Source organism: Chionomys nivalis, chromosome 4, assembly GCF_950005125.1.
Source record: "Chionomys nivalis chromosome 4, mChiNiv1.1, whole genome shotgun sequence".
NCBI lineage: Eukaryota > Metazoa > Chordata > Mammalia > Rodentia > Cricetidae > Chionomys > Chionomys nivalis.
In genome coordinates this window covers 57701260-57727702 of record NC_080089.1, presented here as the reverse complement: position 1 = coordinate 57727702, position 26443 = coordinate 57701260, and the positions used below count along the sequence as shown (strand labels likewise).

Here is a 26443-nt window from a genome sequence, read left to right as displayed (position 1 = left end):
GCCTATGTGTTTATCTCCCAAAACCATTCCCTAGAACTAACTATTGGAAAGGCAACTAAAGCAAACAGAAAATGTCCCCTTCAGGGTAGGTAGAACAGGCTTCTGAAGCTAGTTCAATGGCTGACTTCCTGAGTAGCCCAAGAATATCTAAGCAGTTATTCCATCTATATCAAGTACACTGAGGCAAAAAGAAAACAGAGGCAAAGAGACAGTTATAAATCAAGCAGAGCCGGATGGTGGTGTCGCACACCTTTAATCCCAGCACTCGGGAGGCAGAGGCAGGCGGATCTTTGTGAGTTCGAGGCCAGCCTGGTCTATAAGGGCTAGTTCCAAGACAGGCTCCAAACTACAGAGAAACCCTGTCTTGAAAAACAACAACAACAAAAAACAAAGTCAAGTAGAAACGTCATTTACTTAACAGCTGACAGCTCTATGGGTAACACAATACCCAGGGAAAGATTACTGATACCTGCTTCCTTGAAGGAGGTATGAAGTAAATACCAACCAACAACTCCAAATGGTTAACACTTTCCAAACTAAGAAAATTCAGTCAAAGCTAAATTCTCAATTAGCATCAGAAGAAACCACAGTGGAGACAGATTAAGCTGCCACTAAGCGTTGGAGAATATTATTTATTGTATGCTGTGTTAATTTTGTTTATGCTGTGGAATATTTGTTTAATGATGTAAAGACGTTTTGCTTTTGTTTATGCTGTATTTGTTTAACTCTGTGAAGCTGTGATTCTTTTCCTGTCTAAAACACATGATAAAAAGCCGAACAGCCAACAGTGAGGCAGGAGCAAGGGTAGATGGGGCTGGTAGGCAGAGTATAAATAGGAGGAGAAACAAGGAAGAGGGAAGCAACGGGAGAACAAAGAGAGAAGTCAGGGGGTAAGAGTGAAAATAAGGTAAACATAAGTAAGAAAAGAAAAAAGTCCAGAGGCAAAAGGTAATCATTTAAGTTAAGAAAAGCTGGCAAGAATCAAGTCAAGCTAAAACTAGGGATTCATAACTAAAAATAAGCCTTCGTGTGTATTATCTGGGAGCTGGGTGGCAGGCCCCCCTAAAGAGAACAAAGAGTAAAGAACAAAAAGCGATCAACAATAATTAAGTGTATGGTACAGTTGGGGAGGAAAGTACTCCAGAAACAATTCAAAGTAGATGTGGAATCTAACATTGGTACTGAAATATATAAATTATAATACTTGACCTAAAAGGCAGCCAAGACCTACTACTCTCTGAGCCTCAGTTTTCCCTTCTGAAAAAGGAATGAGGACCTACAAACTCATGTAGATCAATTAAACAAAGGTCATGAAAATCTAAGTGATGTGAAATACTGCAGAATGTCCTTGCTGCTAAGTCCACAGCCTTTCCCGGTCTCCCTTCGGTATTATTTCTTTATATAGTGTCATCTTGCCAAGCAAGATTAGCTGATCCTTTTCCAGATCACTTTGCAAACAAACTTTCCTAAAGGATGAGTTACCAAGTGTTCTCAACACTCTAAAAAACACCAAATCACTGGCATTCCAGGTAACTAAGACCAGCAAAAGCCTTTATTCAAAGGGTATCTCTACGCTACCACCCTCACCAAGATAACTTTATTGACTGGTCCTGATTAGGTTATGGTGCCATTATTCTTGGAAGACAATTCACTAGAACATCTATCCACAGGAAAGATCCCCTGTTCCAAGAGTTGAGTTTCAAAGGTGACTTTGCTTCTCAAACTACTGAAGTAGGTCGAGGGGCCTGTATTCTAACTAAGACTCAACTAATACTGACTCCTTGAGCAAATAATTCCCTGTTCTCAGTTTCAGTTTCTTAATTATCATAGTGAGAGGACCATCTATGGCCCTCAACATGATTGCCCACTAGAATCATTTAGAAATCTCTGACAGATTCCTATGTCTTACCAGACTAGACTATCCAGGAGAGGGCCAACGCTGAGTACAGTGGTACATGCCTTTGATCACAGTACTCAGGAGGCAGAGGCAGGAGGAGCTCTGTGAGTTGGAGGCCAGCCTGTACATAGAGAAGACCAAGACTGGAGGTCCTTCTGTCTATGTGTTGCTTTCATTGGTTAATAAAGGAATTGCTTTGGGCCTATAGCAGAGCTATAGGGGAACAGAGCTAGACAGGGAAAACTAAATGTAATGCTGGGAAGAAGAGGCAGAGGTAGACACCATGGAGCGGCCAGTCAGACATGCCAAATCTTTGCCAGTAAGCCACTGCCACGTGGCTATATACAGATTAACAGAAATGAATTAAATTAATATAAGAGTTAGTCAATAAGAAGCTAGAGCTAATGGACCAAGCAGTGGTTTAATTAATACAGTTTCTGTGTGATTATTTCGGTTCTGGGAGGCCAGGACGAATAAGTGGCCTTCTCCTACACAAGACAGCCAAGACCACATAAAGAGACCCTGTCTCAAAAAATACATACATACATACATACATACACACATACATACACACACACATACATACATAAAATCAGGAGAAGGCCAAATGCATCTTGTCAAAGTACATAATTTGGAAAAGAGTTTAGTCCACTGAAATAAATAAGATCATACTGAAATTTTTATAGAAATATTCTCAAATTCATCTCTTCAACATGTACACGTAAAATTCCTAATGAGGCTAAGACACATAGAAAGGCCTTTAAGAGAAGCATGGAAACACATCATTACAGAGGCAGAGGTCTGGTTTAGGAACCAGCTCAACTCACTGTAATAAAATAATTCACAATGTGTCTGCCTTTCTCTCTGTCCCACCCCATTTCACCCTTTTCAGTTGTTTTTTGGAGACAGGGTTTCTCTACACAGTTCTGGCTGTCCGGAAACTCATTATGGAAACTAGGCTGGCTTTGAACTCACAAAGATCTGCCTGCCTCTGCCACCCAAGTGTTAGGATTACACCCACATCTTTAAAAAAAAAATTGTTTAGTATATACACACAAGCGTACACACACACACAGAGAGAGAGAGACAACTTGCCAGAGTTGGTTCTTCCTTCCACCACGTGGATTTCAGAGACTACACTCTGGTTATCAGGTCTGGTAGCAAATTCCCTTAACTGCTGAGTCATCTCACCAATTCCAAAAATCATCTTTTTTTTTAAAAAAATATTTATTTATTTATTATGTATACAATATTCTTTCTACGTGTATGCCTGAAGGCCAGAAGAGGGCACCAGACCTCATCACAGATGGTTGTGAGCCACCATGTGGTTGCTGGGAATTGAACTCAGGACCTTTGGAAGAGCAGGCAATGCTCTTAACCACTGAGCCATCTCTCCAGCCCCAAAAATTATCTTTTAAGTAGCATTTTCACTCATAATTATATCATATAAATGTAAACTACTAATGATCAAGGTTTATGAACAAGTAATCTTATCCATACTCTCTCCCTTCTTAAGAATGTTAGTCCCTCTCACCTGTATTCCATGTTGCTGACATTCTTACGTGTGGCAGTGAGTTCTACTCCATTCTTTGTCCAGTAGCTGTGCATAAGGGTGTGAGAGCTGGAGGTGAGGTTACACTGCAGGGTAACAGGAAGGAGGGTTTCTCGAATAATGACCTCTTCACTGGTGACAATTCTTGGCTCTGTAATTAGAGTACACAATGACAGAGTGCCATAGCTTTTCATTGTTTGCAGCCCTGGCCTGAGAGTTGAATGGGGTAGGACGGGGAGACTAGAAAAAGAGGGAAGGCAGACAAGACTACATTAGGACTTTCACTTTACCACTTTGGAGGAAGTTAAAAAAGGAAAAACAATGATCATAAGCAAATGACCACTAGCGCAGACAACAGCCTGAAGACCAGCTGGCCTAGACGTGAAAGAATGAGAATATTACATGTGCTTGCACTGGTAACAATCCACTTAGTTTCTGAATACCACAATTTTATGAAGTAAGGACCACCAGCCAATTCAGCATCTATAAAAAAAAAATGGAGCTCTACCTTGCAGTTCTGAATGCAAAGGCAGTGTGTCATTTACGTGATAGATTCCTTACTAAGTTACTGGCCTTGCAACAGCAACACATAACACATGTATGATTATTCCCACATTGGAAGCTGTTAACCTAGAGCAAACCAACCATGGCCTTCATATAGGAAAGGTACTAGATTTAAAAGTAAACGTCCCATTTGTAAGTCTCTTATACTCTTTCAAATTTTGCAGAGGGTAACTTCTTAAAGAACCACTGACTCTTTCTCCAGCCCATATTTATTCCCAAAACAACCTTTTCAGAATTGTACTTTAACACACACTCACTGCAAGACAACACAATTATACTACAGTGCAGTATGTCTTGGCATATGAGCTCCTAAAAACTTAGAACTGCAAGCCCTTAGACTTTACTCCTCTCTTTAATGGGCTAGAAAAAGTAAAATGACTTGTACAAGGCCATAATTACTATCAGTGGCAAAAATGTCCCTATAAAATACATCTGACTGAGTTTCCTATCCTGCCCCCAACTCTGAACACCACACCTAGACCCTCAAAACCTTCACCTAAACACAAAATAAAGACTTTTTTCTTTATGGTTTTATTCTGGGCTTGGATAACTTAAGCTAACACTTTGTCTATAAAAATAACCTTCAATTCGTTAAATAGAACCGATTAAGCAGAAAATTTATAATCACTTTGAATCATCTCTGGAAGGCTTATCTTGAAAGAACTTTTAATTTTTTATTTCCATATTATAATCAGGACTATAGTGTTTGTGTTTATCTTTTCCCAGGTCCAACTTTTTTGCTATTTTGGATCAAACATTTTCTTTCAGGTGAAGTCTCAACCAATCACCTTTCCCCATTCACATTAAGAAGTATTTGTCTCTTCCCAACACCCCTTTCTCAAACACCCATGGCTGATTTCCCACTTCCTTGTATCTGGCTACTTCTAATATATATTTCAACAGCAGTTCCCCTCATCATTTTATAAAGAATGGTTCTAAGTCTTGAGGACAAAACTGTCTCCCTCTTTTGAAACTGCTTCTTTTTATAGTTGAGAGGAGAAAAGAAGATGGAGAAGTTACAAGATACTTGGAAAATGTAATGCCTTAATGACTTCCTAACCCATGTAACATTTCTGCTTATAATGTTAGTATCTTTTATAATCGTATGATAAAGCAAATCTTGAAAGTGCCTCAGTTAACAAACAGGTTCTAACTTATTTCCAATTCTGATAAAAGGATAACGGTTATCTTCCATTCAGTACTGGTCCTATTTAGTAACACCAAACAAGGTCTCTATATACAAATAATGGAGGCATAGCAGCCACTAAGACAAAAGCAGATGCATGTAAACACGTTAGCGCAGTGGTGTCCCATGGTTTCAAGACACACTGGACAGAAGCCAATTCCCTGGGCTTTAATAAACTGAGCAGAACAGCTGCAAACCCTGCAATGGAAGGCGCACATACACCATCAGCAGAAAGCATCACAATTCCAAGAAAAATTAAAACCAAGCAAAACGGAAGAGAAAAAGCTAGAACCAGTACTCCACAGAAGAGAAATTAAATATATATGTATATGTATCAAAAGCAACATTAAACTCAAACACACTTAAGTTTTCACTAAATTTTTATTGTCCAATTTCACTTTCTGTCCCACTTGGGAATCTCCGGGTTCTTCCTCTCAGATTGCACTGAGAAAGGGGGAACTCTGAGAATGAGGCCAAGAGTTTTCAGATGTTTACATACGAGGAGGCAAAGTAAATGCTACTCTTACCTGTGACGATGCAAATGATCATTGCAGCTCAGGGAGATTAAGAAGGTGATGAAAGCAATCTGGTAGACTTTCTGCCAAGAAATCTTAGAAGGCAAAAGAAAGTACTTTTTCCCTTAAATGTTAAGGATCCAGGAGAGAGTCAGCTAGGAGCAAGTTGATTAGCTTTAAATATGATTATGTATCAGAGGAGGATTGTAGGTGGGGTGACCTGACTCCTCTGGTTGCTGAGTTTCTTGGCTGCAGTACTCCATTTATATTCTACACCAACATGAAGGTGAGACACTTATTTCTGTGGCCCAGTGCTACCCAGTGAAAAGTCCAAAAGAGATGAACATTTAGAAATTCAAATATTTTTACCTGTCACTGACTCCTATTTTAGAAGTGTCAGGTAGGACCCTTATCCTAGTCACCATGTGTATGTAAAGAACATATGGCAAAGAAAGCCTAAAAACTGGACCCATTTCTCTTCTGGTTTACATTATTCAAAGACCTTTGGAAAAAGTACAGCCGGTATACCATTCTTAGAAGAGTCCAATCTCCCTGTGGAAGCAATGTTTCTAGGGAGGCCTAAAATTACAAAACAATTCAATTAAAGTTAAATTCGTGATGTTATAGCTAATTTGTGTTAATCAACTAATGTGGATATTCAGGAAGAGATTAGCTAGGCAGGTTGTAGCTCAACTTATGTAACCCATAAGTTAATAAACTTATTTGTAAGTAAATTGGGGAAGTACTACTCTAAGGAACTAATACATAGGTAACCCCAAAGACCTATTTTTATACCCCCTCGACATGGTCTTTTTAGCTACAAGTTAAGGTTAGTGGAAGTAAAACTACCAAATATCCAGTCTATGACTATAATCTACAAACCTTTGTGGCCATTTGGATAATTCGGCTTTTTGTTTAAGGAAAGGAGCACGGGAGCAGGAGAAGGATGCGTGCAAGGGGAAAAATTGTTTAAAAAAAAAAAGAATAAGAAAAATTGCTGGGTTAATATTTCCCATTTTCACAGACAGGTTTTCTTTTCCCCATCACAGAAGCAGGTTCTCTGATTCAGCAGTGGTAAGTGCAATAGCTTCTCTGTCTCCCTTTCACACCCATCTCCCTGTTTTCCAAGTGGATACAAAACAGATACTAATTTGCTATTTTCCCATTAATATATATAATATATAATATATATTCAGAGTCCCTCTCCTATTGCTGTTATCACCAAATTGTTCACAAAAAAATACTGAACTTCATTCTCTCTAAATAAGTCAGTTCTTCATACTAAAAATGGCTATAGGTCTCTCACTGAGCCACTCATACGAGGCCCTTCCAAGAAACTGAGAATGCCCCTCAATCATAAACAAGCCAAATGCAGGACTAGAACCCTTCCTGGAGAGAGCACTGATTTTGTGGTGGGGTCTGTTTCCTGCCATGCAGGTTTCAGAAAGAGAACTGGTCACCCAAACCTAACTTGTACAACAGACAAAGGACTCAAGAGGATTGTTGTTGAGATTTAAGGTAGGTCTTTCTTTCTCCTTTCTTTTTATCTTTTTTCTTTCTCCTTCCTTCCTTCCTTTTCTTTCTTCTTTCTTTCTAGACAGTGAGAATGTTTTTTCAAACTATCTTAGGGTTTATAGGATAAAGGAATTTTTTGCAAATATCAGAGTCAAGCTGTCTGTGAACAGGAATCAGATGGAATTCTGATTTTCAAGACAGTGTGATAGTTTTAAAAAACAATGTAGTTTGCAGCTTCAGACCACCTACCTCCTGAGAGCAAGACTAAGGGAGAGAATCTCAGGCAGCTACTTTAAAGAAAACAGTCTCAGTAAGAACTGTGCTGTTGCATTGAGGGCTGCTGTCAGAGAAGCACATGCCACTGCTTTAGAAAAGAAAAAGAGCTGGAGCTATGGAATATCCAAGCTTACATGCCACCCAACAAAACACATACCACTACACTGCACCATGGCAACATTCCCATCAACAGAACAGGATAACACCAAGTCACAGGGAGGCAAAAAGCTGGGCAGACACAAACTTAAAACCATAGAGGTGAAGGCAGCTAGCTATTCAGAGAACTTCCAACAAATGAACAGGGGAAATAAAAAGTAGTTAGAGTGGGGAAAGAAACAAAAAGAGAAAGGCACCAGAAAAGCAATCAGCAAAAGGATAGCAGGAAACCTACTACAAAATTAAAGAGGAGGGAAAGAAACAGTTTCAACACTATCCTCATTTGACTGCCTGGCATTTATGCTTTAAAAAAAAGTTTGCTTCCCCAGTTCTCCCTCCCCACCTCTTCCCAGCGCAGCTGACTTTGGATAGTCAGGATTTCCTCAAGTTCTTTGTTCCTGAGGAGAAAGACACAGAGAAGGGTTGGGGGATAAGGGAAGTAGAAAGGACGGCAAATCAAAAAAAAAAAAAAAAAAATTGCCACAAATGTTTTCATACACTACAACCAGAAGGGTCGTGGATTTGAAAAAACAAAGACAAGGGGTAGGGTTAGCGATCATACTGGGATAGAGGGAAAGGAAGCAGAAGGGAAGGGTCATTGGGCCACCTCTAAAGACTACAGTACTACTACTGTAGGGTGCTGGACTCACTCTGAAGGACGCTTATGGTGGCCTGGGCTCGAATCCATGTTATGGAAGGGTTTTGCCTCAAGTCATTCCTCTTGGGGTCGTTGCTGGCCCTGCACTCGTAAGTCCCAGAGTCCTCCAAGGTGAGCCGGGTTATTCTCAGCACACTCACGCCGTTTGACCCGTAGGCGGTGTTTACGGTGACACGGCGCTTCCGAGCACCGTCCCACAGCTGTCTGAAAGACTCTGCCCGGTTGACTTCTGCGTACCACCACTGGATCTCTGGCGTGGGGCTCCCGACCACGTCACAGTACAGCTCAAAGGCGTCCCCCGTGAGCTTAGTTTCTGACATGGGCGACTTGACAAACCCAGCTAGAGGGAGGGGGAGCAGGAATGAAGTGACAGGCCAACCAGAAAAAAAAAACAAAAGAATCAACAGGTGTTAATAATTTAAAGGAAAGAAAAGAAAAGAAAAAAGCAAATGAGTTGCAGAGAACAAAAAAAAGGATTCATTTTTAAACTATAAAGAAGACAGTAATAGCAATTCATACAAGCTTTTAGAAGAAGAACCACCCTGGAAGCTTATGAAGCAAAGGCAGGCCAATTACAAGCTGGGGCAGCCCAGGTGCTGGCCAGGCAGAAGCAAGCCCACTGGAAAGCATTTTAGCAATGGGCCCAGCTGGTAGGAATGAGAAAGCCTTAGGTCTTGGAAAGAGCATCCTTCCATAGAGCACAAAACCATTACCTTTCCAAACTCAGGCAAATGATGGAAGATAACAGGAAGTGGCAATGGGTTTTTATGCCAAGTCAGGATCTTTTTGAATGAGTAAACATTTCATTAGAGATCCAGTATCTTTCCGAGGTCTCAAGAAGAAGTGTTAATTAATGTGCTGGTACCTTCTCTTGTTATTCGGAGTCCAAATTTCAGCTGAAGGGCAGTAAAATTCTCACAAGCAGGATACTATCCTTAATTTAGTCTTTTCCCATCTCTTAATCATTCCTCGGCCCACAGCAAACAGACAGCCCAGTCGTCTATTTCACCTATCTGAATACAGACCCTCAGGAACAGGACATCAAAGTAACAACTATTGCGCTCAGCTCAGGAGCTGAACAACACTAATGGCAACCCAATCAATGCCAGTGAAGAGAGGGACAATGCTCTTCATGACCCTGTAAATTCTACTAGTAACATCACCTAAACAGTCAGTCTTTGAAATACTTGTGGTTCTTGAAAGGGTCCGCTACAAAGGGTATTTGTCTGGCTGCTAACAGTCATTTCAAAAAGTTTGAGAACTGTAGGGTAAAGGTTATATGCTTCAACTTGCATTCGAGGCACTGCTCAGCTAAAGCTGATGCCTACGTCTACCTGTCCATAACCTGCTGTCTATAAGGCAAGGTAGTAACGGCAGAAGGAGCTGTTGTTACTATAGTTTTTAAATTATTATCATCACCCAGGCTTATTTTAAAACTTGGAGTAGAGCCTATTGTAGGAAAGAAACCACACTGCAACCATGCACTCACTCATTCACTACCCAGGTTTGTTCAAATTTCTACCTATTAGGCAATGCCCTAAGGTGTAAGTCAAGAATTCAGAGGAAGGCATTCTGAGTGGCTTGGCTCATAAATTACCAGGTTAGAATCTGCCAATATTAGACTTAAGAACACTCCAGAGGACAGGGAGAATGAAAATTCAAGTTTTTCTATAGTCTAGAAGCCAAGGATATAATTAGCTAACTGAAAATGGAGGTTAGTAAGTAGAAATATTCCTGTGTATAACCCACGGCAGTATCTGTCTTTGGAAATGAAACCTACTCTATGGATCTAAGAATACTATGGAGGTGCTGACTGTCATATTCAAGTATACGTCAAGACTATAAATTCATTCTAGCCTTTCAACTAGCTTTCAGAGTGAATAGTAGAGAAATACAATAATCAACAGGTTACACCGTATGTTATACTTTGAATATGCTATTTGAAACTTCCCCTTTGTATCTAGGATTTCTTGTAAGAAACTATCTAATACAAGACCCAACAGGCCAAACAAATGTCAATCTCAGATGCAGAAGTTGTTTAATAAATATAGAAAAGAGCCCCAAAGGTTCTATATAGAGCTGAGCTTGCTGCTAGATAAAATACTGATCTCAGTCGCCTCATAAACTGCTGCCAACTGTCAAAAAGTCAACACCTACAAATAGAAGGGAGAGATTATGGAAGATGTTTTTACTATCAGTGTAATCCCCAGTGAAAACTAGTTATTAGTAAATTCTTGAAAAACTGTGAAGATTGTTTTACTTATAATTCTGACAACTTAATAAATCACATCTTACTCTGGTACTGTCCATGAAGGTAGAGCTCTTACATCCCTCAAATGCTGTATTTATGTACTCCATAATGTCCTAGAAACTATTAGCGGACTTGCATATTTTCTACTTTCTTCTGAATAGCACAAAGATACTGAACTAAAACCTGCTTAACAATCCGTTGACCAAGCTAATATAAAAAAGATGATCCAAACCAACAGAGTCCATGAAATTCCAGTGTAACCCCAAATCTCAATAGCACACAATTCAAAGCTATCGAGAAAAGGATGTAAACATGATTCCCACTGCAGAAAACAAAGCAGATTACTCAGCCTGGTCCTGTCACCCCCAAGCAAGACTTCCTACTGAGAAGGGAAAAAAATGTTAATCTAATCCAGTTCAAATGCCTACTTGTAGGTCAGGTTTAGACAAGGCTTTGTGGCACATAATCTGAATCTCAACACTTAGAAGGCAGAGGCAGGCAGATCTCAGTTTGAAGCCAATTTGGTCTACAGAACAAGTTCCAGGACTGTCAGAGCTACACAGAGAAACCCCATCTCCAAAAAAAAAAAAAAAAAAAGTGTCTACCCATATCATTAAGCTCAAGTCTAATTTATTATTTGAATTGGTAGATCATAAAATGCAAATTTTTATAGACAAAATTGAAGGAGCTAGAAATAGGGCTTTGTGGTTAATAGTATTTGTTGCTCTTGCAGGGGACCTGGGTTTGGTTTCCAAAACCAAATGGGTCTAGTTCCAGAAAATCCAGGGAATCAGACTCCCTCTTCTAGCCTTATCAGTAATGGCACGTTCACGTATTGTACAGACATGCAGGCAAAACCATATACATAAAATAAGTCCTTTAAATAAAGAATGAAGCCAGACGGTGGTGGTACACGCCTTTAATCCCAGCACTCGGGAGGCAGAGGCAGGCAGATCTCTGTGAGTTCCAGGCCAGCCTGGTCTACAGAGCGAGTTCCAGGACAGGCTCCAAAGCTGCAGAGAAACCCTGTCTCGAAAAAACAAACAACAACAAAAAAGAATGAAACTATCTTTAAACAGACAAGGGATTTATATAAGGGCTTCTTTTGTGCTTTTATTGAAAAATAAAGTACAGGGGTTAAATATTAGGGAAAAAACCTGAGATCCCCCTAGAGCAGGGAAGAAACATCACCTGACCTTCTTCTCCACCTTCCCCAAAAGAAACTGCTGTGCTCATCTCTTTAAGCCCTTCCTCACTTCTTCTGTGTGTTCCTCTACTTTCCTCTGAGTCGGTTAGAAAACTCTATGGTCTACTCTACTGTCAGTCTTACAGCGACAACACAAACAAGGGATAACCTTCTACATTCTAAAGCCACTATTATTAATAAATATTAATAGGCAATATTTTCTTTCCTTAATATATTCTTAGTTCTTTGAAAATTTTAATCATATTTACTCTCTCCTCACTATATTCCCTTAATCTCCCAGGTTCAGTCCTACCTCTTTTTTCTTTTTAATAATACAATTTATTTTTATTTTATGTCCACTGGTATTTTGCCTGCATGTATTTCTGTGTGAGGGTGTCAGAAACCCTAGATCTGGAGCTACAGAGAGTTGTGAGCTGCCATGTGGGTGCTGGGAATTGAACCTGTGTCATCTAGAATAGCCAGTGTTCTCAACTGCTGAATCATCTCTCCAGTACTCACCCCTTGCCTCTTTCAAAATGCCCCCCAGTCCACCTTGAGATGCCTATGGATGTGGGACCATCTATTGGAGTGTGGTCTATCTAGCAAGGGGTCATTTTTTTTTTTTTTTTTTTTTTTTTTTTTTTTTCAAGACAGGGTTTCTCTGTAGCTTTGAAGCCTGTCCCGGAACTAGCTCTTGTAGACCAGGCTGGCCTCAAACTCTCAGAGATCTGCCTACCTCTGCCTCTCGAGTGCTAGGATTAAAGGCATGCGCCACCACTGCCTGGCCAAGGGGCCATACTCTTTTTTCTTTTTTTTTTTAAGATTTTATTTATTATGTATACAGCATTCTGTGTACCTACAGGCTGGAAGAGGGCACCAGATCTCATTACAGATGGTTGTAAGCCACCATGTGGTTGCTGGAAATTGAACTCAGGACCTTTGGAAGAGCAGCCAGTGCTCTTAACCTCTGAGCCATCTCTCCAGCCCCAAGGGGCCATACTCTTAAATAAACAAAAAACCAAAGAGTTTTCTCTCCTCCAGAAGCCATTAACTTTAAATAACTCCTTAGTAAAGGATGGAGGCTCATGAGCTCCTTCCTGATCCAAGGCAACATTTCCTAAGTATGTGTTATATTGCAGGCACTCTACATTATTCCCAATACTGCCTTTTGTTTGTTTGGTTTTGGAGACAGGGTTTCTCTGTCTAGCCCTGGCTGTCCTGGTACTTACTCTGTAGATCAGGCTGACCTCAAACTAAGAATCAGTCCCCCTCTGACTCCTGAATGCTGGTATTAAAGTCATTCACCACCACACCCAACTTTTCTGCTTTATAAGATAGGTACTGTTGAAACCCTTAAAGACTGAACTATGGTCCAAAAATGCTAAATGTTACAAAGCTGGAGGTGTAGTTCAGTGCTAAGAGTGCTTGCCTAAGCTCTTATTTGGGTTTGAATCCCTTGCACTGAAAGAGTGGGGGAAGGATATTTTGCCCATCATCATGAGAGTCTAACACAGAACCCAGGTATGTCCGAAGTCAAAGCATGGTATCTAAACACTGTCCATAAATGCAGTCAATGTGTCTTACAAGGTTAGACAAGTTTTCGTAATCATTTAAAAGTAAATTAAAGATATACTTTATCATTTAATTTAGTAAATTAGTTGGTTTATTCTTGAACAAAAAACACTAGACAGCCTCCACTAGAATGACTTAACCAATACCACTTTAGTGGCTAAGCCTGAGTGTACCTAGGACTCAAGTGTCGTTAATTCTGAATCCAAGGCTCCTTCCCACAAACAGTACTGCCTCTACAGAAACCACAATATTCCTTGATGGCTGAATACTTCTCAAAAAAAGCATGTCTATTTCTTCTCCAAATGGGAAAAGAAGAACTTCTCTGTACAGCACTGGGAAATAAATCATAATTAGCAAGGGAAAGTTATTAGCAATCATCTACTTCTCATCATCAATCCAAAATTAGCTCCAATTCAGAAGAACTAGCCTTCAGAAGCAGCTCAGAAACTGACTCACTGCCCTGCCTTTCATCACCAAGGGCTTTCAAACAAATTGCCCTCAACATGGAAGTACACAACTGCCTGAAGTTAGGAACCACCAAAAGCAGTGATCTGAACAATGATACAGATATTTTAGGGAGGAAAGGAGGGAGTAGAAGCTGGTGTTAAAGTGGGGTGAAATGGAGGCAGCAAAACCCAGAGAAGTGTAATGAAAAATTGCATAGCTGAGGTTGGGGGATGGGAAGGAAATGACAGCTGGGGCTAGCAGCAGGGAAAAAGAGGAGCTCTTCAGCTCAGGAAAAACTGGATATGTAGATATGAACAGAGTGCAAAGAGAAATGGAACACAGAAGACCCAAGCTGAACCCAACCTCAAGAAAATTATCTCCACATACACCTTAAAAAAGAAAAAGGAATTTTTAACACCAAATTCTCACTTGCCTTCAAGGCAACCAAGGTACAAGTAACATTAACTGACTACTGCCATGGTCAGGCCTTTAAATCTTGCCTATACTTGACACTATCAAAAAATGGGGTGGGGAAGAAGGGAGATAGAGAGGGAGGAAAAGAGGGAGGGAGGGAGGGAGGAGAGGGAGGGAACAAGGGAGGGAGGGATATGCTGTTCTCTCCTTCATATCTTAAAATAAAAAAAAGATGGCAAAAAGATTCAAGAAACTGTCTATTCTCTTCTCTCTCATACACAGACAAATTCAAATCACCTACCTCAAAAATACTGAGCAGGAACTACTGATAGCTCAATGTGGTTACAGGGAATGAGTATTTCAAATCTGCATGGATTGCCGTAAAAATGTCACAGACCTATCTTTACTGTTAATTAAGCAGACCATGCATCACTATCACTTAACACCAAACTGGTCAAAAGTCCACAGGCACTCATTCCACGTATTCCAACCAAGGCTAAGGCAGTCCTGAAGTCCTCAAATAGGACAACCTCATTTTCTGTTGGGGAAGGAGGGAATGCTGGTGAACTCTTGGATTATCCTGATCATTAGCACTAGGTAGAGATGGCAGTCATCATAAAGCATTTTCCAAATTCAAGCCTGTGCCTTTCAATCAAGCAAACATGTCAAAAGTGTATTAAGATCATTATAAGCCAAAGCCTACCTTTGATTCTAAAATTATACCATCCAAAATAGCAACAGGACTTCGGCTAGCATAAATTAACTAGCTTTTCTGATTTGGAAAAATTGGGAAATCTAGTTGATCCCAAAAGATAATAAATCTGCATAATTTAGTGATTAAATTTAACAAATAAAATGCCTGGGTTCACATGAGGTCCTGTTACTAACTGTCTTACCTTAGGTAAGTGGCCTAACCTCTCTGAGCTTCATCTGCTTAATCTGTAAAAAGGAGCTAATAATAGCAATTTCCTTGGAGGGTTATTGTGAGGATTAAATAAAACAACACAGCTTACAACAAACAGCACAGGACACATACTAAGCACTCAATAATGTTACCTATTATTGTAAGCCTCCAAAGAAATAAATGCTGAACAGACCGCATACAGCAACCTTCAGCATTATTTTTACAACAACCTGGGAAACAGAACATCACAAACACGATAAATTTAACTTAGAATTCAACATTTTAAAAAAGTAACTAACTTTTCAAATAAAATGAGGACCACTGTGGCAATGTAAACAGGACAATGTAAAGTAAGAGAATTCTTCAATCCTTCCTATTCTTAGAGCAAACTAGACTTGATACAGTGGTAACAATAGACACAGGAATGTTGATACAAGAAATTGGCAGCTGCTAAGAGATATAAGCCACTGAACCTGAAAGATTATGAACAATGGGGGAAATCCAGTAAGAGCAGAGTTAGTACAACATTCTAGTCCAGTCCAGACTACAAATAAAACCCTGCCTCAGAAACACAGAAAACAAACAAAAAAAAGAGAGAGAGAGACAACACATATTCCCCTTATGAAACTAACAAGTTCATGTGGGGAAATGAAGCATCCACAAGCATTTGTCAAGCTATTTTTCACCTTGGAAACTTTAAGTAACCCACTTTATTGGGAGGTTTTGTTTATGTAGCCCAGGCTGGCCTTGACCTCACCATCCTATTGCCTCAGCCTCCTGAGTGGGGGATTATAGTGGTGGGCCACCTGGCAGGAAGGTGATTCATTTTTTAATTCCACAAATAACTCTCAAGCTGCTGGGGTACTTGAGCCCAGCAAAGCTTGTTTTCTGATCTGTTTATAAGCCAAAGAATGTGCATAATGAAAGGTTTGGCTCAAAAAATAAACCCTCTCATATATATGCAAATGCTTATTTTAAAAGCTTTTTTTAATCCCAAAAGACCAACAAAATGGTACTCTTTGAGAACAGAAGCAATTTAAAAACAAAGGGAAAAAGTTGTAGATGAAGAGCATTTTAGAAATAAATTTCAGCTGATCCTATGGCTAGGTTTTATTGAAAACAAAATGTGAATGATATGCTACAAAGGTTGAATATACCAACTTGATAATTTTTTGCATGACTAACATTAAGTCATGCTTCTGATTCTTTTAGGATTATCTATGTACAACCTTGCAAGATTCACTTTTAGCAAAGAATTCTGCTGTCAGTTTAACAACAACAGCAACAATGCACCTGTCTTCAGTATCTGCCAACCCTCAACATGATCAGGCATCCTCTACCAGGCCTCAGGTAAGGTCTGATCACTCTAGTCTATCTTCATGAGAATTCTGTTCAAAACCAGGCAAGGGGGCACTACTTTAATTCCACTACTTGCAGTCATAGGCAGGAGGATCTCTTTGAGTTTTAAGGCCAGTTTGCATATATAATGTGTTCCAGGACAGCCAGGGCTACATAGTTAGAAACTGTTTTAAAAAAAAGAATCCTGTTAGGTTGGTTTGTTCTGAATCCCCCACTGATCACTGACCCCCATCATTCTCCTTAGCTATAAATTCCAACTTGCTGTGCTGTATTCAGGGTGGAACCTAACCCTCTACTGTAAAGTACCACTGAAGCTGTCCCTATATTTACTGTCTAAACAAAGTCTTCATCATGCTTTAACAAATAGCACCAAATAATTTATCCGTAAATTAAACAAACCATTCTCAGAAACTATGAGAAATTTAAAAAAGCTCATCTCCACTACTTTTTCTGTGAGGCATAACTTTCTACAGTGTTAACTTCTGATAACAAGTTCAACGTCTCTGACAACTTACAATCAGTATTAAATCATAAAGATACAGTTTGTGATGGATCTGATGGTTCACACTTAGAATTCTGATGACTGAGGTAGGAGGAGTGCTATGAGGCCAGCTGGAGCTACAGAGACCATGCCTCAAACACAAAACAAAACAAAAAAAAAAAATCCAACACCACACAATTCATCTCATTCTGCCATCACAACAAATCCCATGAGCATAACACCAGCTGTTCAAACTGATCAGATAATCTAGGAAAAACTTTAGTTCAAAAAAGTAGCAAACCTGTGCGTGAGTAGGGAGGCTCAAGAGGAGAGAGACGGGAGTGGTTTCTGTTTGCTTTTTGGAGATGGGGTTTTTCTGTGTAGTCTTGGCTGTCCTGGAACGTACATTGTAGACCAGGCCAGCCTTCTCAGAGATCCAGCTGCCTTTGCCTCCCTGGAAAGCTGAGATTAAAGGCCTTTGCCACCATCAACCAGCTTTCTCTGTTTTTTAAAACATTCAGCACTCAATTACATTGTACAGTGGAAAATTTCTTATTCACCTTTTAGGCTGTTAGGTGACAGTAGTTCTCCTTCAGCTACTGAACTTTTTTCTAAACAGAAATTTTGTTGCTATAGATCAAAGGCAAAATTTCCTTAGATGATAAAACTGGAGAGCAGTGATTCTTGGACTTTTTCATGTATCAAAATCATTTGGAGAGCTTACTAAAACAGACTGCTGACTCCAACCCCAGAGTTCCTGACTTTGTCAATCTGAAGTGAGGCCTGAGAGAATATGTTCAAATTCTGATGCTAATACATACATCTGGTCCAGGGATCACACTTTAATGTCTAAGATACTCTGAAACGGCTACAAACCCAAGTTGTTCAAATAGAAGGAAAGTAAGAATTTAAGCCACAAAGTTATTTTAAAAACTATATAAAGATTCTTCCAGAAGGTGAATTTATGTTCCAAGACCAAAAGTAAAAACAAAACACTCCAAAGCCATGACTTTCACTTTGTAGTTGTATGTTTGGTTTTGATACAGGGTCTGACACAGCTCAGATGGCCCTCAAACTACCAACGTAGCCAGCATTGGCTTTGAACTCCTGATCTTCCTCCCTTGGCTTCCAGAGGGGTAAGGATTAAAAACAAATGCTGCCATCCCTGTTGTGTCTTGTCTTTTCAATGTATTAATCTATAAACTGAGAACATACCTGCAATATAATTTGTTTGCTGTAGACTCATTTTCCAAGTGTATAGGAACAGTTTTTAAACTTTGTCGCTTAAAATCTGAGATACTGCATGTTGACAGAGTCAGGAAAAAACATAACAATAACAACAACAACCATTCTATCTGATTAAAAGTCTTGAAAGGCTTGGGTGTGGTGGCACATGCCTTAATCCCCAGCACTGAAGAGGCAGAAGGAGGCATATCTCTGTGAATTTTGAGGCCAGCCTGCTCTACATTGTGAGTTCCTAGACAGCCAGAGCTACACAGTGAGACCAGGGGGATGAGGGATGAGGATCTCCTGAAGAAAAAAAAAAACTACAACTCAGAATAGAAGGAATACATCTCAACATAATAAAGGCTATACACTACAAGCCTGCAATGTTTCATTGAATGGGGGTGGGAGGAGAACCTCGAAAGCATTTCTACTAAAAGCAAGAACAAGGCATAGAATAGATGTCTATTTTCTCCACTCTCATTCAATATAGTACTGGACGTTTAAACTAGAGTAGTAAGACTTCTTGTCTTAAGTAAATAATAGGGATGAAGACAAGAAAGGAAGAAATCAGAGTATCTCTATTTGCAGATAATATTGCATATTCCATACATAAGAGACGCTAAAAACTCAAAACTCTTAGAACCGTTAACACTTTGCACAACATAGCAGGGCACAAAATTAACACACAAAAATCAGTAGCTGCCTTCTATATCAATGACAAACTGAAAAAGAAATCCAGGAAACAATCCCATTCACAATGACCTCAAAACAAAAATGAAAACTGCAGAATAAACCTAACCAAAACTACAAAAGATTCTAAAAATGAAAACTGTAAAATATTAAAAAAAGAAATTGAGAAAACACTAATCAATAAAAAGCTCTCATGTTCGCCAGGTGGTGGTGGCACATGCCTTTAATCCCAGCACTCGGGAGGCAGAGGCAGGCGGATCTCTGTGAGTTCAAGACCAGCGTGGTCTACAAGAGCTAGTTCCAGGACAGGAACCAAAGCAACACAGAGAAACCCTGTGATGGAGGAGGGTCATCTGTCTATGTGTTACTCTCATTGGTTAATAAAGAAGCTGCCTTGGCCATTTGATAGGCCAGCCCTTAGGTGGGTGGAGTAGACAGAACAGAATGCTGAGAGGAAGAGGGAAATGAGGCAGTCGCCATGCCTCTCCTCTCTGAGACAGACGCTATGGAGCCAGCCACCAGGTCAGACATGCTGAATCTTTCCCAGTAAGCTACCACTTCGTGGTGCTACACAGATTATTAGAAATGAGTTAATCAAGATGTGAGAATTAGCCAATAAGAGGCTGGAACTAATGGGCCAGGCAGTGTTTAAAAGAATACAGTTTGTCTGTTGTTATTTTGGGTGTAAAGCTAGCCGTGTGGAAGGCAGGCAGGACAAAAAGCAAGCCCACAGTTCCTTCTACAGCCCTGTCTCATAAAAACAAAAAACAAAAACCTCTCATGCTAATAAATTGTAAAAATATTGTGAAATCTTACCAAAAGCAATCTACAGATTCAATGCAATCCTAATCAAATTTCCAGTGACATTTACCAAAATAGGGGCAAAAAAAAAAAAAAAACCTATCTTTTTAAATTCATATGAAAAAAGAAACTCGGGATAGTCAAAGCAATCCTGAACAAAAAGAATGCTGTTGAACGATTTACTATACCTGATTTCAAGTTTTACTACAGAGACATGCCATGGTATTAGCACAAACACATGGCTCAATGGAACAGAATAAAGAACCTAGACATAAGTGGATATGGCGACACCATGTCTTTAATCCCAGCACTCGGGAAGCAGAGGCAAGGAAGATCTGTGAGTTCCACGATAGCCACAACTACACAGATAATCCTTGTCTCGAAACAACTCCTGCCCCCAAAAAGAACCTAGATATAAGACCACATAGCTACGGCCACCTGATTTTTTGGCAAAGATGCCAAGAAAACTGAGATGTAGATGAATGAAATTAAATCCTTAACTCTCATCTTCCACAAAGCCAATTCCAAAGGGATCAAGGACCTCAACAGAAGACCTGAAACTCTTGACAATGCTAGAGAAAGAAAGCAGAGAGTGCACTTCAACCACAGGTAAGGACTTTAGGAATAGGAAATAAGGCCAGTAATCAACAATTAGGATACTATGATATTAAAATGCTTTTGTAGAGCAAAGGCAACTGCCAATCAAGTGAAGAGACAGCCTACAGAATGAGAGAAATCTTCACCAGCTATTTATCAGAGGATTAGTATCTAAAATATACACACCAAAAAAAAAATCAAAATCAACATCAAAAAACAAACAACTCAAAAAAAATGGATCATGGCACTGAATAGAGGTCTTAGAAGAAATAAAAATGGCAAATAAACATTTTAAAAAGTGTTCATCATTACAGATTGTGCCAATGTTCTTAGTTACCCAAGAATCTGACAGTAAGGTCCTACTGCTGAGGACACTTGAGTCAGAGAACATGGAGAAATCAAGCTGGCACTCACCAGGAAACTTCATCCCTATTGGCTAGCTTTCATACTGCTGGAAGGTACTATGAAAATTCCTATGAAAGCTAATTTTATATGTATATATGTATTGAATACATACATATACACATTACATATATACATACATACATGCATACATATACATATATGGGGGGGAGGACACAATTACTTTGCATTGATACACACAGGTATCAAATAAAAATTTCAGTGCCAGGTGTGGGAGACTGCCCTATAACATACTGGCCAAAGGAAAGCCAGAGGCCTCCAAAACAACACAGGTTATTATTATTGGTCCTGGTTGTCTACCATAACTAGATAGGATAGAACCCTATTGCTAAAGACACAACACACTTTGTATACAGGTCATAGAGAAATCTAGCTGTTATTTATTCACTTGAAAACTTGCTTCCTGCTGACTAGCTTTCCTAGTGCTAGAAGCTAGAGGAGAAAAGCCATGAATGGTGAACCAGCCAGGTAAGATACACCCACTGGCCCAAGAGTGGCATGAAGGTCATAGGAGAAAACAAATGATTGCTGACTAAACTTAAAACCTGTGCCACCAGAGGGAATTCACACTATAAACCTGGTAAAAAGTCCCACGGCTGAGGAGATCATAGGTCCTGAGGCAAGGAACCTACTACCGTTGTACTAAATGGACATTATACCCACAGATCAGTGCTACTCTCTCTGCAGTAGATAGCAGCAATTAATGCCAAGATTCACAAGTGGTCAAAGTTCTGGGAATCACTGCTGAGTGATCAGCTCTAGATGGGACATCTTTATCATGACCTCCAAAAAAAGCAATTCAGAAGAGAAGATGGAAAGACTGCCTGAGCTGGGAGGACAGGGAGGAGTGCTGAGAAATGCTGTCTTCTGGACATGACATCGCTATTACACTCATGAGTCAGTGCACCTATGGTTATCTGCACAAGAGCACATCAACAACATCAGTCAACATTCCAGCTGGCAGCACCTACTGGACTCAGAGGATTGTTTAGGGGTAAGGGGTACAAAGGTGGGAGGGGGACATGGGTGACACTAAGAGAGGGAAATTAGGAGTAGATACGATAATAAATATTGTACACATCTATGAAACGGCGAAAGAATTTTTTTAAAAGTCTAAAAAACCCCACAGTACTCATCAAAATGCAATATAAATGATAATGGTCATTACCAAAATTTTAATTTTAAATGTGATAAAAATCTGAGTGGAGCCTTGTCACTGCAGACGAAAGACTGACTTGAGGAGAAATAACAGCAGAGCAGTGAGTGTTAAAAAGAGTTAGGGACATCCAGTTCTAAAGAAAGGTGACAAAGAGTCATTCTATTTTGAGAGCTATTACATCCCAAGTACCTGCTAGTTGTTGATTTTACTCCAAAATAATAATAATAATAATAATAATAATAATAATAATAATAATAACGAAAAGCATCTTGTAGACTTTGAAGAACAGCCTGAAATTCCTGCCCATGAATTAAGTTTCTGATCTGAATGATGACAGCACAAAATGTCAAAAATAAAGAATATCAAAAAAGTTTTGAATTTCCTTCAATAACCCAAATGGGAAAATGAGTCTCAACTAAATAATAGTAGCTGGCTACAAGAGCTGGAGAGATGGCTCAGAGGTTAGGAGCACTGACTGTTCTTCTGGAGGTCCTGAGTTCAATTCCCAGCAACTACAAGGTGGCTCACAACTATCTATAATAAGATCTGGTGCCCTCTTCGGGCCTGCAGGCATACAAGCAGACAGAACACTGTACACATAATAAATAAATCTTCAAAAAAAGATTTTAAAAAATAGTTGGGGAGGTGTCAAGAATGTCAGGGATGTGAGAAATGTTTATATGACAGAATCAGATGAACCTGACTGATGACCACTGAATAGAACATTCTAGCATAATGGAGTAAAGGAAGACTTAGGTTTGTATGGAGGCACACACACACACGACAAGTTAGCCTGTTGAGATGTCCAGAAGTAGTAAGAAGCTAACGTGCAGAAGCAGGTGGGAATGTGCACTAGGGGACTAGCAGATGGTCAGCTCTAGGGTAGCTGAAGCCATGAGCAGAGGTGGCAGTTAGGGAGAACGGAAAAGGTATACAGAATGGAACTTTTTACATAGTCATTCTTTCTAAAACAAAGATTTACCCCTAAATACAGAATACTTTCACTAGGATAAAATGCATTAAAATGGGAAATAGCTTTCTAGACAACACTTTTAATAATAAGTTACATTTTTCTGCTACTTTTCATATACTTGATGCCTGTGACTAAATATAAGTCATATTATTCCTGTGACTAAATATAAGGCATATTATTGATCTAAACAGGAAACAACATTGAACTTCACCTGAGTAGAATACATGATAAAATTATTAGCTTTTATTTTTTAAAAAAAATGTTTTATTTTTTAAACATAGGATTTAACTATGTAGCCCTGGCAGGTCTAGAATTTGCTATGTAGACCAGGCCGAATTTGCAGCCAGAGACATCCTCCTGAGCGCAGATATTAAATACATGGACTACCATGCCCGGCAAATCATCCCAACTTGTAAGAAAGAAAATACATAGAATCTCAGCCTAAAACCCAGGGCTAAACAAATTCCTTCCTACACTCTAAAGAAGACTGAAAAAGAAAAACAAACAATATTTCAGAGAAACATCTAGAGAAACCGTAACTTCTATCTTAAATAGTAATTTTAAAAAGTTCATCAGGTATTGGAATATTTATGTGTTTTTTTCCTACCTTCTTGGCCTCATCTATATTTTTGCAAAGATTAACTAAATCTGATTTTTGAAAAATATAGGATATGCTGGGCATGGTGGTACACACCTGGAATCCCAGCACTCAAGATAGAGGCAGAACCTCAAGTTCAAAGCCAGCCTAGACTACACAAACCCTTTCTCAAAAGAAAAGAAAGTTGGTGAAATGATTCAAATGTTAAAGCAAAGTAACTGAATGTTACAAAATCATGAGGACCTAAGTTTAATATCTGCTAAGTATATGTGTATGTGCATTTAAAAAAAAAAAGGAAAAATTCAAAATGAGAACAGAGCACTGATCTATGCTTGAAATCTTAGCACTGTGAAGATGGAGGCCAGTGGGTTTCTGGGGCTTGCTAGCCAGCCAGGCCTAGACTAGTGGACTCTGCCTTTCCAAAAAAAAAAAAAAAAAAAAAAAGGGACTAAACAGAGGTGGCTGCGGACTGAGGAGCAATACCTCAAGTTGTCCTCTGGCCTCCACATGCATGCACAAATACAATGCACCTGCATACATATATTAACACTCCATATGTGTAACATGCATATACATGTGTTCCCCTACTCCCTGTCCCAAACAAAAGCGAAAGGATGTGACACAGGCTTCTGACCAGGAGACTCAGTTTCAATAATGATACAGAATGGAGTTTCCTTTCCCCTCCTAGGCTCCCATGGCCTCTTGATTTTAAAAACTGAGACTATTCAACAGGACTTTATCAAGTGTTACATTGAAATTGAACAATAATACTGACTGACTGCAGTACTGGAGATAGATGATAACACCTCATGCATACTATAGAAGTGCTATGCTACTGGGACATATATCCTTGGGCCTGTTTCTTCCTTTTTAAAAATTTTTGAGACAAGGGTTTCATTAAGTTGCCCAGGTTGGCCTGGTCATGAATTCATTCTGTAGCCCAGGCTTTCCTTGAAATTGCTATCCTCCTGTCTTTGTGGGATTACTAGCCTGGCTTACTCTGAATGGTTAAGAGTAAGTTATGATGGGCCAGTAAGATGGCAGAGCACGTATATGTGCTTACTACTCAAGTCCAAGTTCAGTTCACCATGATAGAAGGAGAAAACCAACTCAACAACATTGTCTTATGACCGCTACACATCTGACCCCTCTAAACACAATCAACCTTTAAAAAAAATACTATAAAATTAAAAAAAATTTGTCTTCTTTATGTAAAAGACCACATTAACAATAATATCAAAATATCGAATTTTACCACAAACTTTATGCTTTAGAGTGCCAACTAATTGTAGATGGTAAAATTAAGCAAGATTCCAAGAATATTTGGCATAGTATACTATTTATAAAAAGCTGTATTTCTTCTCAACTCTCAACAATTTATACAATTACAGTTCATTCAGTAACATGGCAAGTCATGTTTGAATAAAACAATTTCACACTCATTAAATAGGAATTTATCATATATTCATCCTACTGCTAAAAGAATTAAACAGATCCTACTTACAAAATTTGTTATTTAAATCTACAATCAATTAGTAACACTTCCTTAAAATTTAACACACTTATAGAAAATTAAACATAGCTGTGCAGTGGTGGCACAGGCCTTTAAACCTGGCACTATGGAGGCAAAGGCAGGAGTATCTTTGAGTTCAAGGATAGCCTGGTCTATACAGAGCAAGAAAAAGAAGGGGAGGGGAGGAGCTTATTCAGCACGTGGGGGGGGGATGAGGTACCAAGGCATTAAAAGACAGAGAAATCTTAAATGTGTACTGAAAACTGGAAGAAGTCAGTCTGAAAAAGCTATTGCACAGAATGACTCCAATTAAATGACACTGTGAACAGCAAAGCTATGGAGACAGTAAAAAGATCAGAGGGTTCCAAGAGGTAAATGGAAGGAGGTATACAGGTATGGAGGATTTTAGAGCAGTGGATCTACTCTGGTTCTGTAATACTGGAACACACATATGTGACTGTATACATATATAATCACTATACATAGTTGTGTATGTGTGTGTACATAACTTATTAAATATATTTTATATTTATATATAACTAAGTTAATCATATCAATATATTTATAATAAAAATTGTATCCCTGCTATAGTCTTAATTATTTTGTGTGTGTGGTGTATGCTCATCTGTGTATATATGTGTACATATATATACAGACCTGAGGTCAACACTGGGTGTCGATCCCTATCAGTCTCTCCCTTAAATTTTTGAGACAGGCTCTATTGCTAAATCTGTAGGTGTTCAGGGCTGAAGAGGTGGCTCAGTGGTTAAGAGAACTGGCTGCTCGTGCAGAGGACGTGGGTTCAAATCCCAGTACCCACAAGGCAGCTCATTCCTGCCTGTAATTCCAGTTTCAGAGTATCCTACACTTTCACATAGATACATGCAGGCAAAACTCTAATGCACATGAGATAATAAAAAAAAAATTAAATCTGTAGGTGTTCAATTCAACTGCTACAACTGGCTAAATGAGCCAGATCTTGCCTGACTCCACCTCCCCAGCATTACAGAGGGATACTCCCACACCAGGCTTGTACCTGGCTACTGGTAATTTAAACTCAGGTTTCCATGTTTGCCTAACAAACACTTTATCTTAGCCAACTCCCCAGTTCTCATTAATTCTTTTTTCATTTTTAAAATAACAATATTTTATATAGCCTTAGTGGGCCTAAATTCACAATGTAGACCAGGCTAGTCTTAAACTTCTAATGATCTTCCTACCTCTGCCTCTCAAACTCAGGCTCTGGAGTTACAGGAGTGAAGCCACTACACCTCCCCCCGCCCCACACACACATATTATGTGGGGCTGGGTCGATGATTAGCGGTACTTGGTCCTTTTCAAGAAGACTCAAGTACAGCTCCCAGAACTCACTGGGCAGTTCACAACTGCCTCTAATTCTAGCTCCAAGAGTTCAGATACCCTCTTTTGGCCTTAGCAGGCACCTCTATGAATACGGCACACAGACACATATATACATAAATAAAAACCAAAAAATAAAATCTTTTAAAAATTATGTCAAAACCCATAAA

At 39.3% G+C, this 26443-nt stretch overlaps 1 protein-coding gene across 1 annotated transcript in view; it reads right to left on the bottom strand.

Annotated features, from left to right (window-relative positions):
* Positions 1–26443, bottom strand: part of Nptn (neuroplastin) — an 81426-nt gene that overhangs the window by 31744 nt on the left and 23239 nt on the right. The window contains exons 2-3 of the mRNA XM_057766586.1: positions 8312–8659; positions 3432–3600 (exon numbers count right to left, since the gene is read on the bottom strand). Coding sequence (XP_057622569.1) covers positions 3432–3600; positions 8312–8659 — 517 coding nt within the window. The remainder of the gene's footprint in view (positions 1–3431; positions 3601–8311; positions 8660–26443) is intronic.